Here is a 12571-nt window from a genome sequence, read left to right as displayed (position 1 = left end):
TTTGAATACATGACATTAAAACATTTAAGGTAAATTTAATGCAAGGATTTTTTATGGAGATTTATTTTTAGAGAATAGACAAGCGGCATCAAAAATACTGTAACACTTGAGAGTTAGTATAATTTTCTCTTCAGTTCTCACCCAGCCAGCAGAGGAGTGTGAACCTTGTGGGCCATCCACTTTAACAGGATCTGTGATAGGCAGCAAATATGCCACAATGTGTTGTCCTGGAGAAGTGCTGTGCATGTTTGACATGGGGCAGATGAATAGTGGAGGTCTAGAGCAGGGAGGATAATCTGCTAGACAGCTGACTGTTGAAATAATCATCTCTATTCTCCAGTTTTAGCTCCTAGCCATTTTTGAGACTAAGGAAAACACTTTTTCTCTGCCTCATTATTGTCACTATTTTATCTTCAACAGTTTTACCCCCATTATAACACCAGTGGAACTGTACGCTTTCACATTTCAAACACTCAAATGGATACTGAATTCATTCCGCTCTCATCGGGCATAAACTGCATACAGCAGCTAGTGGTTGTTAATTCACATTGTCACCTCCTTGTTCTTATGGCATAACAATAGCTGGAACACCTGAAAGCATATTTATTAATTCATGCGTATTATAAATATCAAAGTAAATGTCAAATCCAACATTTCATTGGTGGCTATACCAAGTGGTTAAGTGGTGTTTAATAAAAATGAGGTTATTTAATTATTCAGTTATTAGCATTCTTGTGCCAGAAAGAATTACCCCCAAAAACCAGTGAATATGCTTTAATTATGATAAGAGTCACAAGATGTTTTATTAACATACACACTGCAGGTCTTATTGAAGTCAGTTTAAATCAAATCCTATCTTGGTGCTAATGTAAAGAATTAAAGGTTAGTTCACTCAAATCACACAAAAAAATTGTACTTATCCCTTGTGGTATCTAGCTGTCCAGATAGTTTGTTTATTCCTCTCCAATGTTTTGACATGTCTGTCTCTGAGATTTCAGCAGCTGTCCCAATACAATAGAGGTGAATGGAATTTTGGTTCTGATGATTTAAAGCCCTGCAAAAGTAGTTGACACAACTGTGACAATGTAATGAAATATTGTGAAAACAGTTTAAATAGGGAGTATTTCTTTAGAAGAAAGTAGATCCAATAAAAACTGTTCACAGCAAGGTGGTTGGATTATCCAGAGTTAAAGATAAGACAAATTGCTGTTTTTCAAATGGAATTTTTTTTAACAATTTAAGCAGAACAAACAAAATTCCCCTCACCTGGTATACATTGTATTGAGGTGGAGGTAGAAACCTGGAACCTGAGCCAAAAATTTTTTTTTTTGTGATTTGGCTGAACTGACCCTCTAAAAAACAAGTGAAGAATCCATTAACGTGCATTGTACAGCTGCTGATTTTGACTCTTCTTTATTTAGCAGTAAATGATGGGCCCCTAATCCAGTCATCAACTTATCAATACAAGTCAGCTAAACTGAACCACAACTCAGCCAGCATGGTCTGTAGGGGCCCCCGCAGCGGAGTCACTGCTGTGTCGGTCCCATTGGTAAACAACCGCAAGGGAAGCCTGCTGCCCCCCGCTGAGCCCTCCGCTCTGAGACTGAGCTTTATGGGCTCCAGGGACCTGGGCCAGGTGGGCCGGCTACCAGGGGTGGCAGAAGAGGCCAGCCGGCTCCACCGAGCACGTAGTCTGCCGGTGAAATACAGATACCATCCCAGTCACTCCAATAACGCCACTCTCAGTCACAGGCACTGTAAGGGCCACCCTACCCCCCCACCCCCCAACCCCCGACCCCCTCCCCTCGTCATGTTTGGCAGGCCTGTACTCAACAACAGCACAACCAAAGCATGTGCTTGCCAGGCTGGAGTGGTTGCATGTGTAGCATTCCTTACTAATGACCCAGTGTGTGCAGCTGTCAGCTGTGAAACATTAAATATTGAACAGGCCAAGCAAGATGTGAAGGGCCAGTGTGTTGGAGCATCTCTCTCCACTGGAAGCCCCCCGTACTTCAACATTTTCCATTATGGTGTCACACTCAGACATGTTAGCAGTGTTTGAAATTGTGTGTTCATCTGCAGAGGAGCATGATCAGTGAGCCTTTATGAATTTTAATGAAAGCTCTTTTAGTTTCTTTGTTTAAAAAACAAAAAAAACCCCTGCTGACAGCTTAAACATTCATTTAAAAGACTCAAGTGTATTTTCCATGACTTGTAACCAGCTATTCCCATTACAAACTACGGCGAACTATGTTAAAATGTGATTTGCGCAAGCACTTTTGTGGCTGCTTATGCTTATTTTACCAGCGTCTGCCACGGAGTAGAGTTGTTTTCCTTCACTGTGATATCAGCTTGTGAAAATATTTGTCTGATTACTTTACTCGAGGGTAAAACTTGTAATTTGTTCCCTTTGAAGAGCTCAATGCAGTTTTGTGTAGTGATAAAGACAATGTCCAAGGGCCATCTCAGCTGTACATAAATCACTCTGGCAAGAGGACCAACCTAATTATATGAGCCAAGGGCGTCACACACAAGATGAAGAAAGACCAGCAATCCAGACTGGATTCAGTATTGGCACGAGAGCCTTATTTATAATGTTGAATGCTTGATGTTTATAGGTTATTACCTTAATTAAATGAGAATGTGAGTGATTAGCATGGCCAACAGAGAAGCTATCCAAGTCTGAGTTTGTAGAGCGTTGAGGAAATTTGTACTAACAAGGGATGGAAAATTAAAGCAGCCTAATGAAGGTTTTAAGTATTTGCGGTGCAACATAATCTGAGTTATAAAATGTAGCTTAAGCAACTAAAACAATTGGCATGATGGTTGATGATGGCACTATTGCATGTTTGTATCTTCATACACAATCATGCAAATGATGTGCTAATGTATCCTGTCGTCATCATGCAAACACTGGACTGTTTTCTGTTGCTCACTAGTTAAAGTGTCCTGTCCATTCCATCGTTTTCACCCAACTTCACTTTCCACTCTGTCTCTTTAACCGTATTATCTCTTTGAATTCACTGACCTCAAATTGTGGTGTGGCGTTCTTTTGCTGTCACTGATGTGTGGATTTTTTCCGTGTCTTCTGATAAGTTCGCTCCCTCATATTGTTGCTTCTTGTTGCAGTTGAAGAGGACCAACAGTCGGCGCTTTCGCCTAAAAAAAAGCAACGCAATGGAGGCATGAGAAACTCTCCAAACTCCTCACCGAAGATAATGAGGTAGGACTTCACTGATGACATATGGTATCTGCTGCGTCTGACTGTGTGTTTAGATTGTATACGTTGATTTTTGTTTGTCTTCAAAATGCTTATACAGTATATTAAAACCCGAGAGATATATCAGCATGGCAGAGTTTAGCTTATCATAGATAATGTGTGTACAGCTTGGTCAAAATTCTTTAATAACCAAATTTAAACAAGCATTAACTGATTGGACACTGTGGGGTAGCAGAACCACAATACCATTTTATCACCTTATAAAGCATTTTTGTGGAGGGTATTAGAAAACAATTACTTGTTTATATATCTAGCACACATGGGTCAACAGCATTCATTTGGAGTTATGTTTCCCAACAGATATAAGTGCAATGTACTCTTTTACTAGCCCCGTTTTGGTCTCCATCAACCCATAAGGGAGATACCTGCTTTTTATCTGCTAAATGCTATGTTCACCAGCTAGTAGCTAACTTTGTTTGTCTACTGTTTGGTACTGGGCAGGTAGCATTTTCCCTCTGAAAACAGCAGCCTGCAGCTGGAAACAAAGCTAACAAAAGTGGTGAGATTGGACCAAAATAGTTCAGATGTGGGCTGTAAAACCAAAACAATTAGTTGAAAGAGGCTAAAATGCTCCATTGAGCTGAGGGGAACTTGCATGCCGGATGGTAATTTGGGTAAACTTTGGGTTCATCACTATGTACCACTACAAAGTCATTTAATCCAGTGCTATTAGCAAGATACTGATTACAACAGCTTTAGGGATCCTTTAAAAAAAAGTCTTTCTGGTTATATTAAAAAGCACATATCGACTGAAATACAGTATTTTTTTTGGATTTTAAAAATTTTGGTATCAGCCTTAAAAATCCAGTATCACTCAGACTCTAAAAACAACATCTTAAACATCTGCTCTCCTGTTTTCTTGAAAAACATCTCAGACTTGCAGAAGCGCTCTATGCCACAAGGTTTCAAGTGACACCCACTGACTATAGCTCTTAAACAGGCATGGCACTAATGACAGCACCAGCCAGTCAGAGAGGCTCTAAAGGATAGATAGCCCAAGGCTATTCATCTATTGTCAGATCCCTGTGAGCTCTTTTCAGCACGTAAGGCCACAGATGATATGTATCCTCACAATGAAAGGCGAATTCAAATGCTACCTTGCTTTTATCTTGTCCCGTAAAATTAAATCAGCACTTATTGATTTTGACTAGAGATAACACTGTTATTCAACATGAGGCCATTACAGGGATGATAATAGTAATAGTCATTGTCATTAAGTGCCATGTTATAAGGAAGGCAGGCAACAGGGAAGTCCTGCAGCTTGACGTATACAAAGTGGAATTGCACATATGTAATTTAATTAAAACTGACAGATGACTTTATGTTCCCATTGCCAATACTGCTGCTATTCATTTGACATTTAGAAATTAAATCCACAAATGTCTGTATATTTTAATACTATGAGGTACAATACAGATCAACAATATAGTACAGTGGTCATAAGAATGACTCAGTATTATATCTAAAAGGCATGTTTATAGGCATAATTTAGCATTTTCCTTTGATCTATAGCCTCTGTTTTTTCAGGTGGGCGTCTGCCCTTGTTTGATTTGGTTCAAAGTGGTGCCAAAGTTGAATCGCTCCGGGTGATTTCCAGACTCTTGGGTAACAAAACCAGGCTTTCTAAGGCAATAGCCATCAGCTAAATATCAACCCACCAAACCAGCCCATCTATTTGCCATGTTAATGCACTGTACGATACAGGTTGATGTGTTATTTCATACAGTGTGTCTGCTGCCTAGAGAGGGGTTCGCTGCGGTAGCCTAAGGGATACTTCATTGCAACATGCGGAGAAAAAAACATCTGGGTGTATACTATATCAAATGTGTTTTTACAGGACCTGCGGCCTCAAGGCCTTCGTAAATAAGTAATGATCAACAGATTGGCTGTGGGTTTTGAAGAGCAAGCCTTTGTCAGTTTGCATGATGGGGAGGATTTTCAAAGACTTCGCCTGCCCTCGGTGCTCGTATCTGAATTGCAGTATTACAGTAAGCCACTGCAGTGATGCTGAAATAGAAAATCTACATAATATGCATGTCTAGTTTCTACTTTATGTCTCTCTCAGCTGTCATTACACTCCTCTAGAAGACACCTGGCCTTATGTTTTGCGGTCATGACGTGTGAAGTCTTGTCAAATGTGTCATCCTACGACTTAAGTAGTGAATTATGCCGCTGATCATTTTGAATGTTTAGGAGTGCGCTTACGGAAATGACACTCACAGACGCCTCTGCTCTGTGTAATGAAACGGAGCACACAAAAGAAGAAAGTGATCAGCTGTGGAAGCGGACCTGTCTCCTGTTTCCAGATGTATCAGCAAACTAACACGTCCTGTCTGGAACTTAGCAATGACGACCTCACTGAAATTAACACCATTTCCACAGGCTCCTTGATGGGTCATAAGACACATCTAATTGTGAGATGTCACAACGTGTTTGGTCACATCGGATCGTGCCGTGACATACACGTCATGTCTGCTACAGCACTGCTGAGGCAATTGGCAGTGCAGGATAGTGACAGGCCGTCATGGCTGACAGTGAGCGATAGCTATCCTGGCAGAGCTTTGCCTCACCAGTCATCTCCACAAGGACAAACTGAAGTGACAGCGGCTCCACTGAGTGGTGAAACATTCGACTTCTGATGAAATATTTAGCTGTGGTGTAAAACCTCTAAATGCTTTCACTCTTATTAAGACAAGATTACAGATTCCAGACTCTAGCAGAAGTTGATGATTGATCAGAGTACAATGAGAATTGTGGGAGATAATGTATGATTGTAATAGAAATAGTCTGAATCAATACATTACTTGATATACAGGAAATTATCCAACATTGATCAAGCAAAAATATGCTTAAAAGATCTGCAATGACTACTAGCAATGACTGTTTATTAAGAATTGAGGGTTTGGAAAGAGGTGCACTTTTCCAAAAAGACTTTTTTTTTGATTTTGAAACTTGATGCAACAGTATATCCAGGCCTCAACAAGAAAATTGATTTCAGGCATTTTTTTTTGTGAAACAATTGTTTCAACACAGAATGTCTCAGAATAAGACACATTTTTCATTTGAGTCTATACCCATGTTTACCTTTATTTTCTGTTTTTGATTTGATGTTTTTGGAGCTTCAGAAACAGAATAAAGCAACAAATCATCACCGATTTCCTGCTCTGCTCTGTTTTATATCATTCTAAATTTAATATGTTGTATATGTCAGACAAAAACAAGAAATGTGGTGACAATACCACGAGCTCTGGAAATTGTAATGGCCGTTTTCATTACTGTCTGACACTTTATTGACAATTAACAGTAATAAAATGAATTGTTAAAATAATTGATGATGAAAATATTAATTAGCTGCAGCCCTACACAGAAATGACATGGAGTTTAAGGTGTCAATGTGTTTTGAGTTTTACAGTAATATTTCTATAAAGAAACTGTAGATGATGTTTACTCCAGCCTCCTGCATTGTGCATTAATGTTGTCGTGTTTCGTTGAAAGGATAATATCTACATACTTCCACCCACAGACTTTACTGTGCACACACTGTGTCCTTTCAAATTAGCATTGCTTTGACAGATGTGATTCTGAGAGGTAGAAAGTGGCAGAAAAGACATTACCTTCTCCAACTACTTCCATTCTTGAAAGGACATACAGGACTTGCCTTCGGGGTATATCAGCCCAAAGGCGAGCTTTTTTGGCTTCAGTCTCTTGCAGCCTCAGGGATGGTAGTTTCAGCTGACACTTTCATGCATACTTAACATGTTACTTAAGGTAGCATTCTTTTTAAGTACTCACATGGATTAAAGAGATGCTCTTCTTAACGGGAGAAGACTTGAAGTCTTTAAAAGGTTTTGGACAGAAACAGAAGGCTTTTGTCTGGGTTTCACAAGATAACATCTTCAACTCTGATCTGAATCCAACAAAGTCGATTTAGTGCAAAGAGAATTGTGTTGGATGGCACACGGCCTCCGTGGTTACCACTGTAGCTGATGGTTAGGGTTGAGGTTTTCATTTTAGGGCTTCTCTTTGTCGAGTTTGTATGCTCCCCTTTCTTCTGTGTGGGTTTCTTCCCGCAGTCCAAAGACATGTAGGGTAGGTGACTCGGAAACTTGGCAGTAATTCCATATTGTTAACTTTCAGTGGAATCATATCATGATGATTTGATCATATTGCTATCATTATATATTTTTTTATTCAAATATATAACTCCAAGCACATTTAATTTAATTTTTGTCTAATGTAATACATACCAGTGGAACGGTTTAATTCACTGAACATCAGTTTTATTATTTAAATGTAATTTTGTATACATTTGCCACATGGATCTGTAATATAGATCCACATCAGATAAATATTCTTGATAATATGGTGTAAATTTGAGCGTGAAGTGTTTTTCTGTTGTTCAGGTCCTTGTTCAGGGTACACCCTACAGTACCTCTCTCCTAATGCATGCAGGATTGGCTACAGCCCTTGAACAGCAATAAGTGTTTTAGAAAATGTATGAGTGGGAAATGTGTCACGTTGGTTACAACAGATCTGCAGGAACCTTAATACTGTAAGAATGATCAGAACTACATTTCTGTGTTTGAAGTTGAGTAAATTTAAATTTAAATTAAAAATTTAAAAAAATGTCATGTATTGCTCAAAGAAATAGCATCATATACTCTAGAGCCTTTGAACAAACAATGTTTGATCCCAAATTAAAATGTTCTCTCTTGGATGAGCACTGGAGTGACTTTAGACAAAATCCTAGCAACTGAGGTCGGATATCAACTCAAGATGCATTATTTCTGTTTTTATTCAATTCTATTATTTTCTGTGATACTGGACATGATTTTACACTTTTTGATGTATGTTTAATTTAAATGCCTTTTGTTTTTTATGTATGTCTTTGCAATTTAATCTATTTATTCAATTGTATATAATTTATTTAATTGTAATTTCGAGGGGGGAAGGAGAAGAGGTGAAGGGTTTGGAAGTCAAATAATTGTTTTTGGTGTCATTAGATTAAATGTATATATATACTTTAGTTAAAATAAGAGGAAAAACCGCAGGTTCTCATGTTCGGAGACCACTTTAGTGGTCAGTGCTGGGCAGGCTTAAGGTCACCGCTGTGCTCAGTGAAATTAGTTTATGTAGTTCTGATGCTCTGTTTAAACATTAATAACCTTCACTTTGGAAAGCAAATATGATTGGGCAAATTGCTGAAATATTCAAAGTCTGGTATGTTAAAGCTTTTACCACGCCGCACACTACGTCAAAAGCTGTATGCAGTAAGGGGGCGTAATTGCATCTCCGTGCTCATGCCATTCAGTGCTGTGTTGCTGCCATCTCCTTCCGCCTGGCTGCTGCCGCTAATGTCACTCTGTTTGATGACATGGCAGTTTTGTTGGCATTTTTGCAGATGGCCTCTGACAGGAATGAGCAAAGAGGGGGGAAAAGGAAGGCAACTTTTTGAAGGGGTTTTGGTGAAGTGATGTGTTTGTATATCCTTATGGTCTATTGATTTAAGTGTTTGAAGATTTTTTGTATACTGTAGGTATAAAGTATAGGAGTATTTTTTAGTATTTTATAGTATTTTAAGATATAACTACTATGCAGTAATAATATACAGTCTTCTGCTTCATGTTCACCTTGGATGAGCACATAACTCATAATTTATTAACATTATCCGTAGTTTTCTATTTCTAGCATTTACATGTCTTCTGTTTCATTTGTTTATTGTTTATTTTTTTATTTAATTGTACTATATCTCATTTTTGCACTTTAATATTATCATTTATGTCTGCCTGTGAATTATATTCTTAGGTTTATCATAATAATTATGCTTTACTAGTTCAGTTAATTTAATTCGGTGTCTTATCATATTCTTTCATTCCCTCCCTCCTGTCTTTTTGTTTGATTAGACATGACCCGCTCCTCATCCCAGGGAATGAGCAGATCGAGAGCATGGACGAGAACGTAAAGAAATACGACTCCACAGGGATGTTTCACTGGTGCCCGTCCAAAGACATCGAGAAGGTCATCTTGGTGGGTTCTGCTCCTTCGCTCGGCACACGTCATTTGTCCCTGACACTCTCTGCGGTGACAGATGTGTCATGTCACAAAGCGCCATCAGAGGTTGACAGGGCACTTAAACACTCTGTAATGAGGTGTTTGACATGTCATTTGCTATATGGGGGCACTGTACATAGAACATTTCTTGTACTAATACATATGCCATTTTTCAAATTACTTTCATAGTCTATTGCAGTCATGAACTGCATGATATATTTTACTGCGTGAGTAGGCAGCTGAGAGAGGAGAAAGCACTAACATTTGCTAGAAAAGCCAATTCATGCCAAATTCCTGTCACAAACATCATTTTTTAAAATCTTTCTTCTTTCCCTCTCAGACCCGGAGCGAGGCAGCGATGACTGTTCTGAGCGGTCATGTGGTTGTGTGCATATTTGGAGATGTGAAGTCAGCGTTGATCGGTCTGCGAAACTTTGTCATGCCCCTGAGAGCGAGCAACTTTCACTACCATGAGCTGAAGCATATCGTGTTTGTCGGCTCCCTTGAGTATCTGAAACGCGAGTGGGAGACTCTTCACAATTTTCCAAAAGTCTCCATTCTGCCTGTGAGTGAGCACATTTCAAATATTTTCACTGTAACAGGTTTAACCAAATAAACAACCCTGTCTCCTAAAAAACTATGCTATCATCCAGCTAATTTGCATCAGCAATATCTTTAGTTAAAGCAGGAAATGTTTCTACTGCCAATGTTAAATGTTTTCACTGAATGTATCTGCAAATTGTTCACAGTCAACATACAGTATTTCATTTGTTTTTCCTATAATACCTAATCCTGGCAACTAAAGCTTGATGAATGTTTTTGGTTATGTGAAGGCAACTCAAAGTACTTGTTGACGGTTTGGGGAAAATTGTCATCTTGCTATTGAAAAAGTCAGTGTTTCCTATCTCATGCTTCAACTCAGCATTGACTTTTTCATAATTTAACCAAGAGATTGATCTTTTCCTAACCATAATCAAGTGTTTTAGAAGCCTAACAACAAGTGGTACTTGCAGGAAAGTTTGTCAAAGTCCTGTCCTTTGTACACCCAACCATTCACTAATTTGTTCCTATGACTTCTGTGCAATATAAGAACACCACATGTCCTGTATTGGAAAAATACTGCCAGTGAACATGAAATTATTAGTGTATAAACATTTTGGTAGGAGACAGGGTTGTCATAAGGCTCAAGGATGATAACTGCCATTTATAAGTTGCCACATTTTCAGTTACCTCTTGTATCATGTAGGTGAGATAACAAATTCTCTCCTTCACTTCCATCTCAAAGGGCACACCATTGAGTCGGGCAGATCTGAGGGCTGTCAACATCAACCTCTGCGACATGTGTGTCATTCTGTCAGCCAATCAGAACAATATTGACGATGCATCACTGCAGGACAAAGAATGCATCTTGGCGTCACTCAACATCAAATCCATGCAGTTTGACGACAGCATCGGGGTCTTGCAGGCTAATTCCCAAGGTAAGGAGTGCCCTATCATAGTTCACTGCACCGCCTAGAAGGGACAGGGCGCTGGCACAGAGAATATCCCTCACTGGGTGCTGCCTGGCTGACCTGGTGTCATTGCATTTGACAGTAAACCCTACTGACTATTCCTCCGGTTACTGTAGCAACTGGTTTCTTCACAAACCTAATTGGTGGCAACAAGCACAGCACTGGCACAAAACCCTCACCTGGCTTACACATTTTCCATGTTTCAAAACATGGAACTAGTTTATATAAATCATATGAGTGTATTATTTATGAATATTGCATGTTATAGCGCTCAAAAAAGCAACTGAAACACTGGGTTGGCTTCAGATGGCCTTCAATAATGGTCATTCTTTGGCTTTGAGAGAAATGCTTTTAGGAACCTTTTGACCTGAGGAGAGAAAAAAAAAACCCTGCCAATTTCATTATTCCTCTAATACATATATGACCTCGCATTTGCCTTAGTCAGCAGTAAGTGATGGATGTCAAAACATGGCCTATGTATAATACATACAGCATCAGTGATTTAATGTGCTTACTTGTCAGTCTGAGGAATGTCAAGTCAATTTGAATTCAATCTTGCGTCACTTATTTTCTATTTCATGGCTCCATACTGTACATGCTCTGTGCGTGTGTGTGTGCGTGTGTGTGTGTGTGTGTGTGTGTGTGTGTAAAAGGTTTCCGTCTCCATGCACACACAATCTAAGGGAAACAAAATGAGCAGTGTGTCACATCTATTATATATAGACTAATATTGGACCTTGTCAAGAATACGGTAACATCACACTCAGCAACTTTATGCTTTACCAATGGCTGGGAATGGATGAAATAGCCTCAGTGTATTAGTTCTGCTGATATGCCTGTTTGTAGCCTCTGATGAAGTATTGAATATTGCATTAACAGATAGGCTTTTTGTCATGTTTGTGTCCATTTAGGCTTCACACCACCAGGGATGGATAGATCTTCTCCTGAAAACAGCCCAGTCCATGGATTAGTAAGACAGACTTCTGTGACAACTGGGGCAAATATTCCCATCATAACAGAACTAGGTACGCTTGCTGCTGTATATTTGTGTCAGTTGATTGATATGCTAACTGTACTGTTGCATGTTTTCTTTCAGTTAAATAGTTGTAAACAGATCTGAAAACACAGTTTCTGCAATTAGAGGCTGTTGACACTTGATTAACTGTACTAAAAATGGAGTTTTTATGTTTTTTTTTCCCTTGTTGACATGCTTCAGTAACTGTTTTTCCTCAACACTTGTCTAGCGCCATTAGCAAAGCCAGGCAAAAAAGTGCCTGTGATTTCATTCAGTCAGGATAAAAGCAGTGGGACCAGCATACAAATGATAACTGAGCTGGGTAAGAAGTGGCACTGTCCTGTACTGCAGTGTTGTAACTGCTGCTGCCTCCATATCAGCTTTCTTTTGATTTCTCTCGCTGCACAAGAGGCTCAGTCCATTCCCATGGCATCACTTTGAGCACATTTTACCCTTGGTTCTAGTTGAAATTGCCTGTCTTGTTTTGGCCCCTTATCTCAAAGCAAAAATTTTCCCTTTTATTTTTCTAAGAATTACAAGGCCTTTGATCCCTCAGAAGTCCTTGTGGCTGTTTTCATAGCATCTTCTGTTGGATCACATTCTCTGGCCCGTGCCCTCTTTCATCTCAGCCCTGTCGATATGACTGACATTTATTTCTGTCTGCACAGAAGTACCAGTTCTCAAAGTAAATTTTACATCATTACTTTCTGCCAG

At 39.2% G+C, this 12571-nt stretch overlaps 1 protein-coding gene across 6 annotated transcripts in view; it reads left to right on the top strand.

Annotated features, from left to right (window-relative positions):
* LOC122970753 (calcium-activated potassium channel subunit alpha-1-like) overlaps positions 1-12571 on the top strand; it is a 97900-nt gene that overhangs the window by 68244 nt on the left and 17085 nt on the right. For 3 of the 6 annotated variants that reach the window (XM_044336943.1, XM_044336945.1, XM_044336944.1), the window contains 5 exons: positions 3130-3223; positions 9184-9307; positions 9672-9896; positions 10617-10809; positions 11754-11867. In XM_044336943.1, coding sequence (XP_044192878.1) covers positions 3130-3223; positions 9184-9307; positions 9672-9896; positions 10617-10809; positions 11754-11867 — 750 coding nt within the window. Of the gene's footprint in view, positions 1-1421; positions 1758-3129; positions 3224-9183; positions 9308-9671; positions 9897-10616; positions 10810-11753; positions 11868-12095; positions 12180-12571 lie in introns of all 6 variants that reach the window. The other 3 variants (XM_044336941.1, XM_044336942.1, XM_044336946.1) reach the window with 2 other exon arrangements.

The sequence above is a fragment of the Thunnus albacares genome, chromosome 20, assembly GCF_914725855.1.
Source record: "Thunnus albacares chromosome 20, fThuAlb1.1, whole genome shotgun sequence".
Lineage (NCBI taxonomy): Eukaryota > Metazoa > Chordata > Actinopteri > Scombriformes > Scombridae > Thunnus > Thunnus albacares.
The sequence above is the reverse complement of the archived record's forward strand: the minus strand, read 5'-3'. Positions and strand labels throughout refer to the sequence as shown.